Source organism: Enhydra lutris, unplaced genomic scaffold, assembly GCF_002288905.1.
Source record: "Enhydra lutris kenyoni isolate GAN:26980312 unplaced genomic scaffold, ASM228890v2 scaffoldscaffold85, whole genome shotgun sequence".
In the NCBI taxonomy this organism is placed as follows: domain Eukaryota; kingdom Metazoa; phylum Chordata; class Mammalia; order Carnivora; family Mustelidae; genus Enhydra; species Enhydra lutris.
In genome coordinates, this window is record NW_019154169.1 from 9,054,106 (window position 1) to 9,069,262 (window position 15,157).

At 56.1% G+C, this 15,157-nt stretch overlaps 1 protein-coding gene across 2 annotated transcripts; it reads right to left on the reverse strand.

Moving 5' to 3' along the window:
• Positions 1-1,190: 1,190 nt before the first annotated feature.
• LOC111161420 (transforming growth factor beta 1) lies at positions 1,191-14,864 on the reverse strand. 2 transcript variants are annotated; one of them, XM_022525047.1, is made up of 7 exons: positions 13,617-14,864; positions 10,398-10,558; positions 9,144-9,261; positions 7,556-7,633; positions 7,226-7,373; positions 1,905-2,058; positions 1,191-1,486 (listed from the first exon to the last, which is right to left on the reverse strand). In XM_022525047.1, exons 1-7 carry the CDS (start codon positions 13,969-13,971, stop codon positions 1,328-1,330), a joined length of 1,173 nt encoding a protein of 390 aa, XP_022380755.1. In that variant the 5' UTR covers positions 13,972-14,864; the 3' UTR covers positions 1,191-1,327. The 2 variants fall into 2 exon arrangements, with proteins under 2 accessions (XP_022380755.1, XP_022380754.1); XM_022525046.1 differs by having other exon boundaries at positions 7,226-7,376.
• Positions 14,865-15,157: the final 293 nt, after the last annotated feature.

Genomic DNA, 15,157 nt, shown 5'->3' on the forward strand with positions numbered 1-15,157 from the left:
AGCAATGAAGTCGACTCACACTCCTCTTCTGCTCCAAACACTGACAGGGCTCCCATCACCCTCAGAGTACAAGTTCCCACAGATTCCCACAGGCCCTATGTGGACCCAGAAGCAGTGCCCATGCCGAGGTTATATGCCTAGATCCTCAACTCTAGCTGATTGGACTCGAATCCCAGCTCTGCCATGTGCTAGCTGTGTGACCTTAACTGTGCCTCGGTCTTCCCATCTGTAAAGGGGGGAAACAAAGGATCTCTATAGCAGGAGCTGGCTAACTGTTTCTATAAAGGGCTAGATAGTAACTATTTGTGACTCTGCATTACATTTCTACTCAGCCATGCCCTTGTAGCACCGAAACAGCCCCAGGTGATCCCCAAAGGAATGAGCGTGGCGGCTGTGCTCCAATAAAACTTTATTTTACAGACACAGGCAGCGGGCCAGATTTGGCCTGCGGGCTGTAATTTGCCAACCCCTGCTCTGCTGGGCTGCGGGGAGAATGCGGCGAGCTCCTACAGCCATACCTGGCAGGGGAAATACCATTACTCTCTGGCCGATGAGCCTTAATCAACTGAGTCAGCTCCCAGTCCCCTTCCCCTTGTCCCTCCCTTCCAACCACATTGGCCTTTTCTCTGTGTTACTCACTCCAACTTCATCCTCATGGCTAGGCTGTGCCTAGGTCTTCCTACCAGGAACACTCTTCCCCAGGGCTCCCCCAGACTGCCTTCCTGACTTCCTTCAAGTCCCAGATGCTGCCTCCTCCAAGGAGCCTTCCCTCCTCCCCTAAACCATCTCTCACTCTATCCTGCTTTCCTTTCTTAGCGTCACTTCCCACATCTGTCTCCTCCCCAGAAAGTAGGCTCCTGGTGGGCAGGAACTATTCCCTTAACCTCTCTGGGCTCTGGCTTCCTCAACTTTAAAGTAAGTGTTATCTCAGATGACACTGTATCTCAGAGTTTTGTTATGTGAGTACATGAGTTAGTCAATATAAGGCATTTGGAACAGGGCACAAAGTGCTCAATAAATAAATCTAGCCTCGCGGGGAGTACTTGGAACTTAAGGAGGGCTCAGCAGGTGTTTGTGGGAGGAAATGAATGGTGGAGAGAGCGAAAGAGGGGGCAGATGGAGCGGGAATCCGGGAACGTTGGCAATGTTGGGAGGGAGACCCCAGTCAGGGACTCAACGACACGCACAGAGACCCCAATCCTCTCTCCACCTTTAATGACTCCCAGGGCGGCCTGGGGCGTGGTGTCCTTAAATACAGCCCGGCGCAGCGGGCAGGGGCGGGGCCGGGCCTGCCGGGTGGGCGGGGCCTGCCGGGCGGGGCGGGGCCTCAGCTGCACTTGCAGGAGCGCACGATCATGTTGGACAGCTGCTCCACCTTGGGCTTGCGGCCCACGTAATACACGATGGGTAGGGGCTCCAGCGCTTGTGGCACGCAGCACGGCGCCGCCGACGCACCAGGATTGTGCTGGTTGTACAGGGCCAGGACCTGCGGGCGGGTGGGGGGGTCAGGGTCGGGGGTGGGGGGCGTGGGCAGGGTGCCCCCACCCTCGCCCACCTCTCCCCCTCTCCCTCTCTCTCATCTCGGTCTGTTGTATTCTCAGTATCAGTCTCTTGCCTTGTCTTCAGTCTCCATCTCGGTGGCGGTCTGTGGACTCTGGCCTTTTTCTCGCATACTGACTCTCCCCTCCTCCAGTGCTGCCCAGTCCCTAGGTCTCCCTGGGTCTCCCCTGTGCCCTCTAGCAGCTCTGACCCAGTCTCCTCCCATCTCTGCACCGCCCCCTCTGATCTCCCCCTGTCTCTACTTCTCAGCTGGCCCATTCCTCTCTGATTTTACCTGTTCGTCTCCCTCCACTCCCTTGGTCCCTTTTTCCCCCAGCCCATCCCCTGGCCCCGGCCAGATGCACCTTGCTGTACTGCGTGTCCAGGCTCCAAATGTAGGGGCAGGGCCCCAGGCAGAAGTTGGCGTGGTAGCCCTTGGGCTCGTGGATCCACTTCCAGCCCAGATCCTTACGGAAGTCAATATAGAGCTGCCGCACGCAGCAGTTCTTCTCCGTGGAGCTGCAGGTGGGAGGGAGGAGGCGGGGTCAGGGGCAGCGGCTGCAAGGGCCAAGGGGGACGGGTTGCAGGGTGGAGGGTGGGGGACACCCTGGTCGCCCCCAGCACAGTCCCCATCTCAGTGTCCCTTGCATCGCCTGTGACAGTAAATGCAATAGCTGTGATAGCAACCATAGGCACTAACATCAATAAAGCACTCCAGCTAGTCAAGCCCTGCGCTAAGGGCATCACAGTAAACCTTATCTCCCACCAGGCTCCGAACAAGCGCGCAAGAAGCCAAATGACCATCCACATGCACTAAGTTCTATGGGTGCACCACATGTTTGTTGAGCTGCTACCCTGTGCTTGGCTGGGATGTACTAGGGACTCAGTATGAACGACACAGACAGAAATCTCTGCCTTCTGGGGCCACATGCTAGAGATTGTTGTGTTGCTCCTTGACTCCCGAACATGGCTCAAAATGTCACTAGGGGCAAATGCCCAACCCTCACCAGGAACCCCAAGATGCTGCCTGGCCAGCTGATCGCAACTTCCTCCCCACTGTCCCTGACTCCAGCCACACTAGCATCCTCCCTGTTCCTCAAACACAATCCTGTCCCAGGACTTTTGCATTTGCCCTTCCCTCTTCCTGACTTGCTATTCTCACAGATATCCACTCTGGCTCCGTCCTTCACTTCATTTAAATGTATGCTCAGATGTCCTTCAGGCAGGGGCCTTACTCCTAGGACACGGGCTGACATGCACAAGTGCTCAATTGATATCCAAAACACCTATCCAAATGATCACGAATTCCACTCAGTGTAATAATAATTACATTTCAGTTATGCAAGAAAATATGACAATGTCTATATTTGAAGTGGGGCAAATTTTTTAAAAACAGATTTTATTTTTAAGTAATCTCCACCCAACGTGGGGCTCAAACTCATAACCCCGAGATCAAGAGTCGCACGCTGTCCTGACTGAGCCAGCCAAGTAGGTGTGCCAAGTGGGAGGAATCTTAATACTTGTTGAAGCTGGGTGAGAATTCATGGGACTTCTTTATACTATATCTTCATTGCTTTTGTCCACATTTCAAATTTTCCATAATAGAAGAAAATTTTAACCAGAATAGGAAGAATAATCTCCAATATCTAGCTTTTTGGGTTTTTTTTTTCCCCCTCTCCTCTTCCTCTGATTTATTTTCCTTCTTAAAACTTATTGTCACATGGGGTGCCTGGCTGGTTCAGTCAGAAGAGCATGTAACTCATGATCTTGGGGTTGTGAGTTCAAGCCCCCACTGGGTCTAGAGATTAGAATAAATATATGTTTGTATGTGTGTGTATGTTAGGTTTTTAAAAAGCACATTGGAGAGTAGTGATGTGTAATACTGTACAGCTCTGGGTTCATAATCTCTGTCCCAGGCTCAGAAAGCAAAACCCAGTCCTCCCCAGCCGGGGGCCCAGGCTCCTGCTTGTCTGGAAGGAACTGGGACATTTTATGTGCTGGCTTCTGGGGCCATGTCTGAGCTGGGCAGGGACCTTGGCTAAAAAGCTTGATTCATCGGCAGCCGAGAACGCTTCATATTCCAGGTTCATAACCTATGAAAGAAACACTAGGCAAAGCTACAAGGACGGTATGATCCAAATTCTGTTTTTGTGTGAAAGGACTGGAAGGAACTATATTCAAATGTTGACTTTTTTATATGTGGTGGTGTGATGGGTGAAACCTTTCTGTATTTTCCAAATTCTTTTTTTTTTTTAATTTTCCAAATTCTTGGCAGTGGGTGAGTTTTACTTTTCGAATAAGGAAGGGAGGGAAGAAGGAAGTAAGGAAAAGACAGGAGGAGAGAGAGGGAGGGAGGAAGAAGTTTCCGGCACCCTCTCCACATCCCCCCCCCCCACCAGAGGATTCTACAATTTGGGCAAATTAAAAAATATACGGAAGGATGCCTGGATGGCTCAGTTGGTTAAGCATCTGCCTTCGGTTCAGGTCGTGTTCCCAGGGTCCTGGGATTAAGCCTGCTTCTCCCTCTCCCTCTGTCTGCCACTCCCCCTGCTTGTGCTCTCTCTCTCTCCCTCTCTGCCAAATAGATAAGTAAAATCTGTTTTAAAAAAATATAGGGTTATGTATAAGTGTTTCAAAGACTGTCTCTAGAAGGAGACACAGAGACAATAAAGTCGGCTGCCTCCTCCTCAGAGAGGGGCGGGGTCAGAGCTGGAGGGTCTCTGAGTATTCTCTCTGGGTTTGGTCCACATGCAGGTATTTACCTAGTCAGAAATTAATCAACAGGGGCTCCTGGGTGGCTCAGTGGGTTAAAGCCTCTGCCTTCAGCTCAGATCATGATCCCAGGTTCCTGGGATGGAGCCCCACATCGGGCTCTCTGCTCAGCAGGGAGCCTGCTTCCCCTGTCTCTCTCTGCTTGCCTCTCTGCCTACTTGTGATCTCTGTCTGTCAAATAAATAAATAAAATCTTAAAAAAAAAAAAAAACACAGAAATTAATCAACAGGGAACGAGTTCATCTCAAAACGCTGGGAGGCAGGCCTTATTACTATTCCCATTGGAAGGGTGAAGAAACTGAGGCCCGGAGGAGTGCCGCTGCTCCCGCACAGCGGGTAAGTGATGGAGCTTGGGGCCTGCTTCCCAGCCAGACCTGCGCCGCCCGGGAGCCTGAGCACAGCCATGTCAGCTCAGGCAGAGCAGGAAGAGGAGATGATACAGCATTTCGCTGGGGCAAGACAAATCCTCTCCAAAAGCCACAGAACCCTGAGAAGGGAGTCAGGAATCTGAGATCCCTATGAGCTCAGCCCAGTTCCTCCCCAGTCTGGTGGGGCTTCAGTTTCCCCATCTATCCAAAGACCCAGGAGATGTTAGAGCAAATAAGGTGTTGTTAAGGGCCAAGGAGGCATCACGAAGTCCTTGTGTGGGTTCAGTGAGAGGCCTGAGCTCCCAAAACCACGGGCACATGCGTGTGCATTTATAGACTTATTTCTGGGCAGACTGCCTGGCTTTCCACTTCTCGAGGGGGTCCTAAACTCAGAAAAGGGAAAGAACCCCTGTCCAGAATAATCTTTCACTTCTGGTTCAACTCTGACCAAGGGTTCTGAGGTCCTAAGATTTGAATAGTCTGTGACTCTTAACAGCCACCTGGGACGTTCTCCACATGTGATCCCCACAGCAGCAGATGGACCATCTGTGAACTTGTGCAAAATGCAAATTCTCCCCCGCCTACCAACCTACTGAGTCTGAAACTGAGGGTTGGCTTGGGGCTGGGGGACAGCAGGCCATATTTAACAAGCCTGCAGATGACTCTGAGGCACTATGTAACCCATGTGTTCAGTAAGAGTTCAAGGCCTCTCGGAAAGCTTTTAAGTACAAACTATGCTCAGTGTGGGTTTGAACCCACGACCCGGAGATCAAGAGTCACATGCTCTACTGACTGGACCAGCCAGGTGCCCCTCTTGCTAACCTCCTACAGATTCCCTCTGCCGTCCAGTCAGGGCCTGAGAGGTAAAAGAAACCCACTTGGGGCCCCAGGACAGGCCAAAGGGCCTCACATCGTCCTTGGACGCTGGGGAAGCATTCAGGGAGGCTAGCTTCCGCAATCCCACATCATGGCCAAGTTCACTGCATCTCTGCCCCCTCTCACTTCCTCTCCCCCACTGGATGATTTCGAAGCCCATGCCATCCAACATGACATCTCATCCACAGAAGTCTCCACACATATCTCCAAGAAACTCAGGACTGTTTTAAAACATCACCACAATACCACATAAGAAAGATTCACGATGATTCCCTCATATCATCAAATATGTAGTCAGAGTTCGTACTTCCCTGACTGTCTCACAAATGTCTTTTATTTTTACTCCTCTGCATTAGGATCCAAATAAGTTCTACCTATTGCAATTGGTTGATCTACCTCTTCAAATTCTTTTAGAAATCTACAGAATCATCTCTCTCTTTCCCCCTGCTCTGCCTTGTGTTTGTTGAAGAAAGCAGGTCAGGTTTCCCATCTTCTAACTGTGGCTGATTGCAAGCGCATGGTATTGTTTAAACTGTTTCCCTATCCCTGGGTTTCTGGAAAATTGGCAGTTGGATCCACCATCTCGAACAGTTGCACATTCCATTTTTGGCCCAACTTCCTAGTGGGCCAAAGTGACACTGTGTCCCTCCCTACAGAGCCTCACATGGCTGGCTGCCTCCCTTTGTAAGGTTATTAATGTTAGTAGCACTCAAGACCTCAATTCGTGCATTCATTCACAGGGTTGCTGTGCTGAAGGCTGGGTCTGGGAGCAGAACTGACTCTCCAGCAGGGAAACGGCATATAAGAAAGAGCGGATGTACCATCAGGGGAGGGACAAGGTCAGGTTATCATTCTAACTCTGCAACATCCAACTCTGAATGTCCACATTCTAAAGAATCCAACTTTTTTGACTTTCTTAGACTGTAGTACTCGAGCATCTCAAGGTTCTCACACTCCACTGGCATTTCCAACTTGCTGGGATTGCTACATTCCCGCTCTCTGGGGTCCTGCCATTCATGGGTTCCACCATTTCAATATAGCACCAAAACATCCCACAATCCGGAGCCCATCACTCAAGAGGTACAAGCTGCCACTTCCTAAGATCCCAGCTTCCCAGATTCTACCATGCCAACACTGAGCCACAACACTCTAGGATCCACTCTGGCTTTCTCCAACCCCAACATCTGTGGATGCTGGTATTTTAACACAGGCTTCCCCCATCGTAATCCCAATATTCAAGGACTCCACTCTGCCATGGCATAAGGAATCCAACATGAACCTTCTTCCAATTCTGAATTCCCAAATTCTAGGATCCCAACATTCCTGGAGTCCAGCGTTCTCAGATGTCATTCACACGGAATCCTAGTGTCCTAGACTCAACCTTCTAGATCCGCAACCTGCCACCACTGAATTCCCACACGCTCGTGTCCCTCATTTCAACAGCCTGATTCCAGCACACCACCAAGAAGACAGAGTGACCTCAACATTCTAGGGCTCCCAGGGCACCCATCCCAGCATTCGAGCACTCCCAGTGCTTGTCTTTTGAGCCTCCCAGGCCGGAGGAGAGGCCGGGCCACGCGTAGCCAAGTGCCCAATGGAGAGCACCTGGTCAGCAGCCAACCATCATGTCCCCCAGCCTAGGAGCCCCCGGTCGAAGGCAGAAAGGTCACCTGAAGCAGTAGTTGGTGTCCAGGGCCCTGCGGTGCCGGGAGGTGTGCAGGTGCTGGGCCCTCTCCAGTGGGGTGGCCATGAGGAGTAGGAAGGGCCGGTTCATGCCGTGAATGGTGGCCAGGTCACCTCGGCGGCTGGAACTGAGCCCTGCTTTGGTTTGGAGGGGCGGGGTGGGGGGAAGCAGAGACACACTCTCAGATGGATGAACTGGAGCAGGGGCGGGGGAGGAAGACGCACGCATGCACTCACGCACACGCACGCACACACACACGCACACAGGCGCATGCGCGCACGCCGCCATGAGGCCGGGCCAGGGAGATGGGCCTCACCGTTGATGTCCACTTGGAGTGTGTTATCTTTGCTGTCACAGGAACAGTGGGCACTGAGGCGAAAGCCCTCTACTTCCTCTGTGGGAGTGGAGAGAGGGAAGGCAGTGTGAGGTACGGCTCACCCCGAAGCTGCAGGGGGCTGGAGCAACGCTGGTTGAGGGGGTGGGGGCTCCTGCCTGCCTTCCTCTTCCCCGTCTACCCTCTCCCTGCATCCTCTGGCTTCCTCCTCCTTTTTCAGGCCTCAGCTCAGTGGTCACCTCCTCCAGGAGGCCCTCCAGGACACAGGTCCCTCCCCCACAGTGACATCACTTTATTTTCTCCATAGTACTTACCCTCCCTGACATTTGTGTTTGGCTATTTATCTCCCCCATTGTTCCCTCAGTGGAAAGCAGGATACATGGGGGCAGGGATGCCTGTTTTCTCCTTCCCCGCTGGGCCTAGCCCACAGTCATAAAAACATCTACTGAGGGGCCCTGTTCTAAACACTCTGTGAGCATGGGAGCATTATCTCCTTCAAACCTCACCAAAGCTCCCCGTTTTGCAGACATGGAGGCTGAGCCCCACGGAGGGGAGAGGACTTGCCCCAAGTGGGAAAATGTAGGGCTGGGAGGCAAACCCACAGGGCCGCTGTGCAAAAAAGTTTTCTTGAATGAATGGGTGATTTTCTAAGCTCCTCCTAGGTGCTCGACCCCATGCTTGGTGTTCTAGATTCGGCAGTGACCGAGGCTGGCCTTTGTCCAGCTGCACAGGACATTACTCCCAGCTCCCACCTGCTCTTGAGCCCCCATCTTTCAACACCTGGCCGAACCATCACTTATCCCACAAGTCTCAACACTATCACTTTCCCCCAGGAAGCCCTCCCAGAGCCCTCCGATGGGTCCAGGTGCCTGAGCACCTCCCCGCCCCCACACCGCTCCTTCCGGTTATCACTGCCTTCTCCGGCTTTGGCAAGGCTTTCTAGATGTCTGGAAATGACTGTGGGCCCCTCGAGGGCAGGATCGAGAAATGGTCTTAGTTGCCACTGCATCCCCAGCATCAAGAGGGAGATTAGGAAAAGGGACGTGGGCACCATGGACTCCAATGGGCAGGACAGACACAGTCCTCTGACCAGTCCTCTTATAGACAGATCAGATGTGTCAGGCACTCCCTGGACTCAGGGACTGCCTCGAACGCTCTTGCCCCTCCTTCTTTGCCTGGCTGATTCCACTCATCCCTCAAATATCAGCTCCAATGTCCCCTCCTCCAGGAAGCCCTCCCTGACTGGAGGCTGAGTCAGATATCTCTTCTGGGCTCCCCAGGCCAGCCCTACCCAGTTTTCAGGTCTTTCTCCCCTTCTCCCACCCCAACAATGGACCAAGGGCTCTGGGAGGGTAAGGATGGGGCTCTTTGGGTCACTGCTGCATCCCCAGCATCCCCCAGTGTTAGGCAGGTGGTCAGAAAATGGATTAAGCGGGAATCACTCAGGTTTTAGAGGGTCTGGGAGGAAGGCCAGGTCTTGGCTCTCTGGCACCAACATGGGGCAGCAGCTGGTAGGCAATGAGATGGCTCCCATTACAAAATAGGGGTGGGGCAAAGAAGCCGTCCTCACCTCCGTGGCTCAGCCACTGCCGTACGACTCCAGTGACATCGAAGGACAGCCATTCTGGCGTGTCGCTGGGCGCCAGCAGCCTGTTGCTGAGGTAGCGCCAGGAATCGTTGCTGTATTTCTAGGAGATGACGAATGTGGGGGGAACGAGACAGTGAGTAGATGGTTCTCCACACCCCCCAAATGCATTGACTGTACCCCCACTCCTGCTCCACCAAACAGGCCTCCAGAGAGTCCCTCAGATGGTCCCCTCCCAGACAGCCACACTGTGGGGCCCTGCAGGAACCACCACCCGCAGAGCAGCCCTGGGAGGAGAGTAGGGAGACCCCAGGGCCAGGGAGGGCTCAAGGCACTTGGATGGCTCAGCCCCTGCCCCCAGCCCAGGCCTGAGTTCTCTCACTGGTGAAATGCCAGGCCCCCTTCAGCTTGGACAACCCACCACGCTAAGATCATCCGCAGACATCCTGAGGTCCACAGAGCAAGCCTACAATTCTGCAAAGCTGATGCCCTGACTTCTGAGAGGCTGTAACTTTCTAGGGGCTTCTGTTAGAAGTCATTCCAGAACTCCAGTGCTCGGGAGCACCCCTAGAATTACACACTCAATGAGCCTGAGAAGTCCAAGGACACCAAACTCCTACATGCCCAGGAGTCTGACACACCCCAAACCCAGATGCTGCTGACGCCTCCCAAACCCTGTGTGGGGGTCCTCTGGCGGCCGGGCAGAACACTCCAGGCGCTGGCTTTGCAAAGCTGAGTTCTCCAGACTCCAAGAAGTTTTGACAATACACCACATTCCTTTGTTGTAAGAGTCTGCTGCCCACTGTTAAACCTCACGTTCCAGAAGACGTGGATTCTAGGTCACGTAACCTTCTGGAGACTCCAGCCTTTCTGGGGGCCCCAATCTTCCCAGAGACTTGAAATCTTCTAAAACAGAGCTATCCAAGGGAACTTTCTCTGACGATGGAAATATTCTTTATCTGTGGCATCCAAAATAGCAGCCGCTAACCACATGTGACGGTGGAGTACTTGAAATATGGCCGGTGAGCCTGACAAACTGAAGTTTTTTCTTTTATTTCATTTTAGTCAACTTAAATGGCCATGTGTGGCTAGTGGCTAACCTATTGGACAGAAACGGCCCAGAGCCTGCAACCTTTCAAGCTCCCAGACTTCTGGGTGTTTAATACCCTAGGGGTGCTAGGAGTCGGCAAGTTCCCAAGAGCCCTACGACTCCACTGGGCGTGCGCCCCTGCCCCGCACCTGGTACAGCTCCACGTGCTGCTCCGCTTTTAACTTGAGCCTCAGCAGGCGCAACTCTGCCCGGGAGAGCAGGACGGGCTCGGGCACCGCTTCTCGGAGCTCCGATGTGTTGAAGAGCATATATATGCTGTGCGGGCTTTTCTTGATTTTGTCATAGATTCCTAGGCGGGAGGAGCAGAGGGGGGGGGGGGGGGGATAGGGATGTCAGGGGTTTGGCGAGGAGCTGGCAGGCACACCCCAAGTCTAAGGGCTCCAGGGCTGACAACTGTGGCTGGGAACCCGACTGTGACACTTTTGGCCTGTGGGGCTTGGGCAAATGGCTTGCCCTCTCTGGGTTTGTCTCCTTACTCTGTAAAACAGGGTCTGACCCCTTCTCACCCATTGTGGGTAAAGTGTCCCCTCAGTATGTGGCAGTAGGGGGCCCCTGTGCTTGCTCAGTCCTCCTCCACTCGGAGCCTCAGGTGCAAATTAGGATCAAGAACATTTGGATCAGCCTTGGCTTCTCCTGCCTTCCAGCTCGGTGACTTTGGGCAAGTCCCATTCCTTCACGGAGCCTCACTTTCCTGCTATTGTTTAGGAACCAGCAACCACAGGGAACACCCTAATTCCCAACCAGGCTCTCCTCATGGAAGGCTGTGTAACTTTGGGCCAGGGAATTGCACCCTCTGAGCCAGACCCTCATCTGCAGAACGACTGACCACAGGGTTATCATGTGAGGTAAGTGAGACAGCACAGGTAAGGATTGCAGCAGAGCCCGCATGGGGGTGGGGGGCAGGGTATGTATGTGTTAAAGAGCGCTCACTATTTGCCAGGTGCTATTCACAACCCTTTGCAAGGGTTAAGACATTTAAACGTCACAACCACCCCATGAGGAAAAGATGATTATTATACCCATTTTAGAGCTGGGAGGCAGGTCATTTGCCCCAGGCCGACAGAAGTAGGGAGCTACAGAGCTGGGATTCAAATTTGAGCGGTCTGGTCCCAAAAACTGCGCTCTTAACCCCTGGGCTATGCTGCCTCCTTGCTATTTTGACATTATTATTACTACTATTATTACTATTATTATTATTAATTCCTTCCTCTCTTCTCTCCCTCCCTCAGCTAGTTAGATAACGCAAAGTTCATTCTAGGTAGGAATGGCTTTGGGCAGGGAGGAGGAAAGTTAGGAAGAGTGTTTTGTAGTCTCAGGAAAGTCTGGGATGAGTGGGCAGGCCGTGACCTTCTGGATGGACTGGGGCACATGCTTTAGGCCCCTGCAGTAGGGGTGCAGAAATGGTGGAGACAGGATCTTATGAGAAAGGGCAGAGGAAGCTCCTTCCATGGGCCCCTGCCTCTACTCCTCCCTACTCTAGCTAGGCCAGCCCCTGTCCCCCACGAAGAAGCCCTATCTTGACCCAAGGGTTACTCAGCAAACCCCAAAGGAAGGGTAGGGCAGGAGCATTGAAGGGGATAGGGGGGACAGATAAGGAGGAAGGAGAAAGGAGGGGCAGGACCGGTCAGAAGGAGAGATGGAGAGACTGCAGAGATGGAGACACAAGGAGCAGGGCGTGGAGGAAAGAGGGAGAAAGAGGGAGGAAACAGAAACGGGGAGACCCATGCATGGGGATGTGGGAGAGGTGGAAGGCAGAGATGGGGCAGACACACACGGGAAGAGGAACATAGGGTTTGGGGGCGAGATGGTGGCTGACTGGGAGGGGAGACGAGGATGGAAGGTGCGGTGTTAAAGAAATCTCCACAAGGCGGGCGAAGAGACCACGGAAAAGGTGAGGCCGAGAGGTGGGTGGGGAGAGGCGTCATCCAGCTGAAGCTGCCAACTAGGCGCGCGCAAGGCCCGGGCACTCACAGGTGCACCACCCAAGACCAAAAGGGCAAACGGAGCCGTCCCCGCGTGGGCGCCCAAGGGGGGTCGGTGGGCGGGCCCAGTGGCAGCCCCGCCCCGAGCTGAAGAGGGCGGGAGGCGCCACCGCCGCGAGGGCGGGGACCCGACCTGCCCCGTCTCGCCCCAGGCTCCGCGCACGATCCCCGCCCCCACCCCCGGGCACGGGAAGGAAAGGGAAGGGAGGGCTAGGCGGCCGGACGCTGGGGTTTCCCCAGCCTCTCCGAGAGGAACTGGGACTCTGGGGTCCAGACTCCCCCTTCAACTCTGCGGGGTCCTCCTCCCCCGCGCTTGCGAGAGGGCAGGCTCCTCCCTTCGCGCGTGGCACCCACGTGGGGCTCCCTTACCCTGACCCAGTCAGTTTTCTCACCCCGATCTTGCAGAGTCGCACCCACCCACCTCTAGGGCTCGACTCCTCGCTCAGCCCACTTCCTCCCCTCCCGCGACGTGGGGGGCTCGCTGCTCCCAGGACGGCACTGTTTATAGCTCTCTATACTCCCTATCGGTCCCCCCTTTCTTGTCTTGTGCTTGTCTCCCCCCTCTCTAAACCCCTTCTAAAACCCAGTATTCTAGATGTCTTGGGGGCTCGCTTCCCCCGCTGAGCCTGCTCCTCTCACGTCCCTATGTCAAATACTTGGGGCACCTCGCGCATATCCCCGGCGTCTCCCAAGGGTCTCCTATGCTCTCCCGTTCTGACCTCCCTCCACCCCACGACCTTGGGTCCACTTATTCCCCGCATTCATCAGCCCCCTCGCCGCCTCTCTGCGGGTCCTCCCCCAATCCCGCCTGGTCGCGCAAGCTGCAAGCGGGGCCACACTCCACTTTACCGGCACCTCCGGGGTTCGCTTCACTTAGTTTTTATGTTCTTGAATTTTCTCGCCTCGTGACCCCTGAGCTCTGGGTCAGCTATCCCCACTGCCTCTCCTTTCTCAAATGTTGGGCTCTTCGCTTCTCCCAAAGCGGGCTCCCTCCCTGTAGCCCTCACCCCACGACCCGCCCCCCCGACTCTAGTGCCGGGTAGAGAGGAAAGTCTTTCTACCCTTCCATCCCCCAATCGCTTCTCCCCCTCTAGGGGACTGCCTCCACGATCCCGCATGTTCCCGTGGTCTCTTCTAGAAGCGGTCCCCTTCGCTCACTATCTCCTCGTCTTCAAGGCCGGATACCTGGGAGCTAGAGAGCTCAGTCCTATCCTCTTTGAGACCCCCCGCCCGCGTTCCCGGCAACCCCGGGGGTCCTCTTCCTCTAGCCAGTTTCCTCTGCCAGTAATTTCCTCCCCCGTGACCCCTGCACTCCGGCGCCCCCTGGGGGCTCCCCTCCAGGGTCCCCGGCCCCTCTGAGCTCACTGTTGGTGGTTTCCACCATTAGCACGCGGGTGACCTCCTTGGCGTAGTAGTCCGCCTCAGGCTCGGGCTCCGGCTCGGCGCTCTCCCCGGCCACCCGGTCGCGAGTACTGTTGTACAGGGCCAGCACAGCCTCGGGCAGCGGACCGGGCGGAACCTCCCCCTGGCTCGGGGGGCTGGCGAGCCGCAGCTTGGACAGGATCTGGCCGCGGATGGCCTCGATGCGCTTCCGCTTCACCAGTTCCATGTCGATGGTCTTGCAGGTGGACAGTCCCGCGGCCGGTCGGCCAGGCGTCAGCACTAGTAGCCACAGCAGTGGCAGCAGCAGCGGCAGCAGCCGCAGCCCGGAGGGCGGCATGGGGGAGGCAGCGCCCCCGGCACTGCCGAGAGCGTGAGCCCGGCTGGGGTGGGAAAAGGGAGGCCCCGCCCCTACAGGGGCTGGGGGGTCTCCCGAAGAAAGGTAGGAGGGTCGGGGTGGGGTGGGGGGCTTGATGCCCTCAGGGAGAACGGAGCGGAGGTGGAGGGGAAGCTCTGATGGGTGGTTTCTCGGTATCCCAAGGAAAAAACCGAGATGGGCGAGATCTGGTACCAGAGGTGGGTGGTCTTGAGGAGGGGAGTTGAGGCAGGTCTGAGAGATATCCCGTCTCCCGGATCCCAGAGGAGAAGGGTCCTTGGATGCGCGGGGGCTCAGGAGAGAGGCTGGGGGTGGGGGCGCGGCGTGCAGGGGGGTGCGCCCGAGGTCTGGGCTCAAGTCTTCGCGGGAGTCCGGGCTGGCGGCTCCTGAGGGCTGGTCCGGAATGGGGGAGCCTGGGGGACGCCGTGGAGGGGGCAGGGGGGAGCAAGCGTCCGAGGCGTTGGTGGGGGCGGTCTGGGGTCCCCGAGTCCTGCCTCCTTGGCAGGGCAGCGCCGCGCCAATCGGTCCCCGCGCCTCCGGCTCCCAGCGGCAGCGGAAAAGTCTCAAAACTTTTTTTCCTCTTCTCCCAACCAGCTCGTCCCTCCTCCCGCTCCTCCTCCCCCTCCTCCCCGCAGTGGCGGCGGCGGCGGCGGGGGCGGCGGCGGCTAGTCTCAGACTCTGGGGCCTCGGGCTGCTCCTCGGCGGCTCCTTTCTCCGCTCCCCGCCGAGGCCAGCCCGCGGGCGGCTCCGAGCCGGGGGGGTGCCCCGGAGGGGGCGTCCCCCCTGCCCCCGGCCGGGGGCCTCGCTGTCTGACGGATCCTCGGCGGGAGGAGGGGGTGGGACGGCCCGGGGCGCGAAGGGCGGCGGCGGCGGTGGCGGCGGCAGCGGCGGGGACCGGCTGGGACAGCGGGGGTTTTGAAGCCGCCCCGGCCCCACCCAGGAAGCGCGCGGGGCGGGGGCGGCCCCCAGGGGGAGGACATGGGGGGCCGGGCCACCGTCCTCATCTCGCGTGGGCGGGCTCCGAGGGGGGTCCCTTAAGCCCCGGGGGGAGGGGGCGGGCACCCCGGCTCCGCCCCGCGAACGGGGTGCTGCCTCCTGGCGGCCGAGGGCGACCAAAACGGGCAGATGGGTTGCGTGTGGCTCTGAGGGC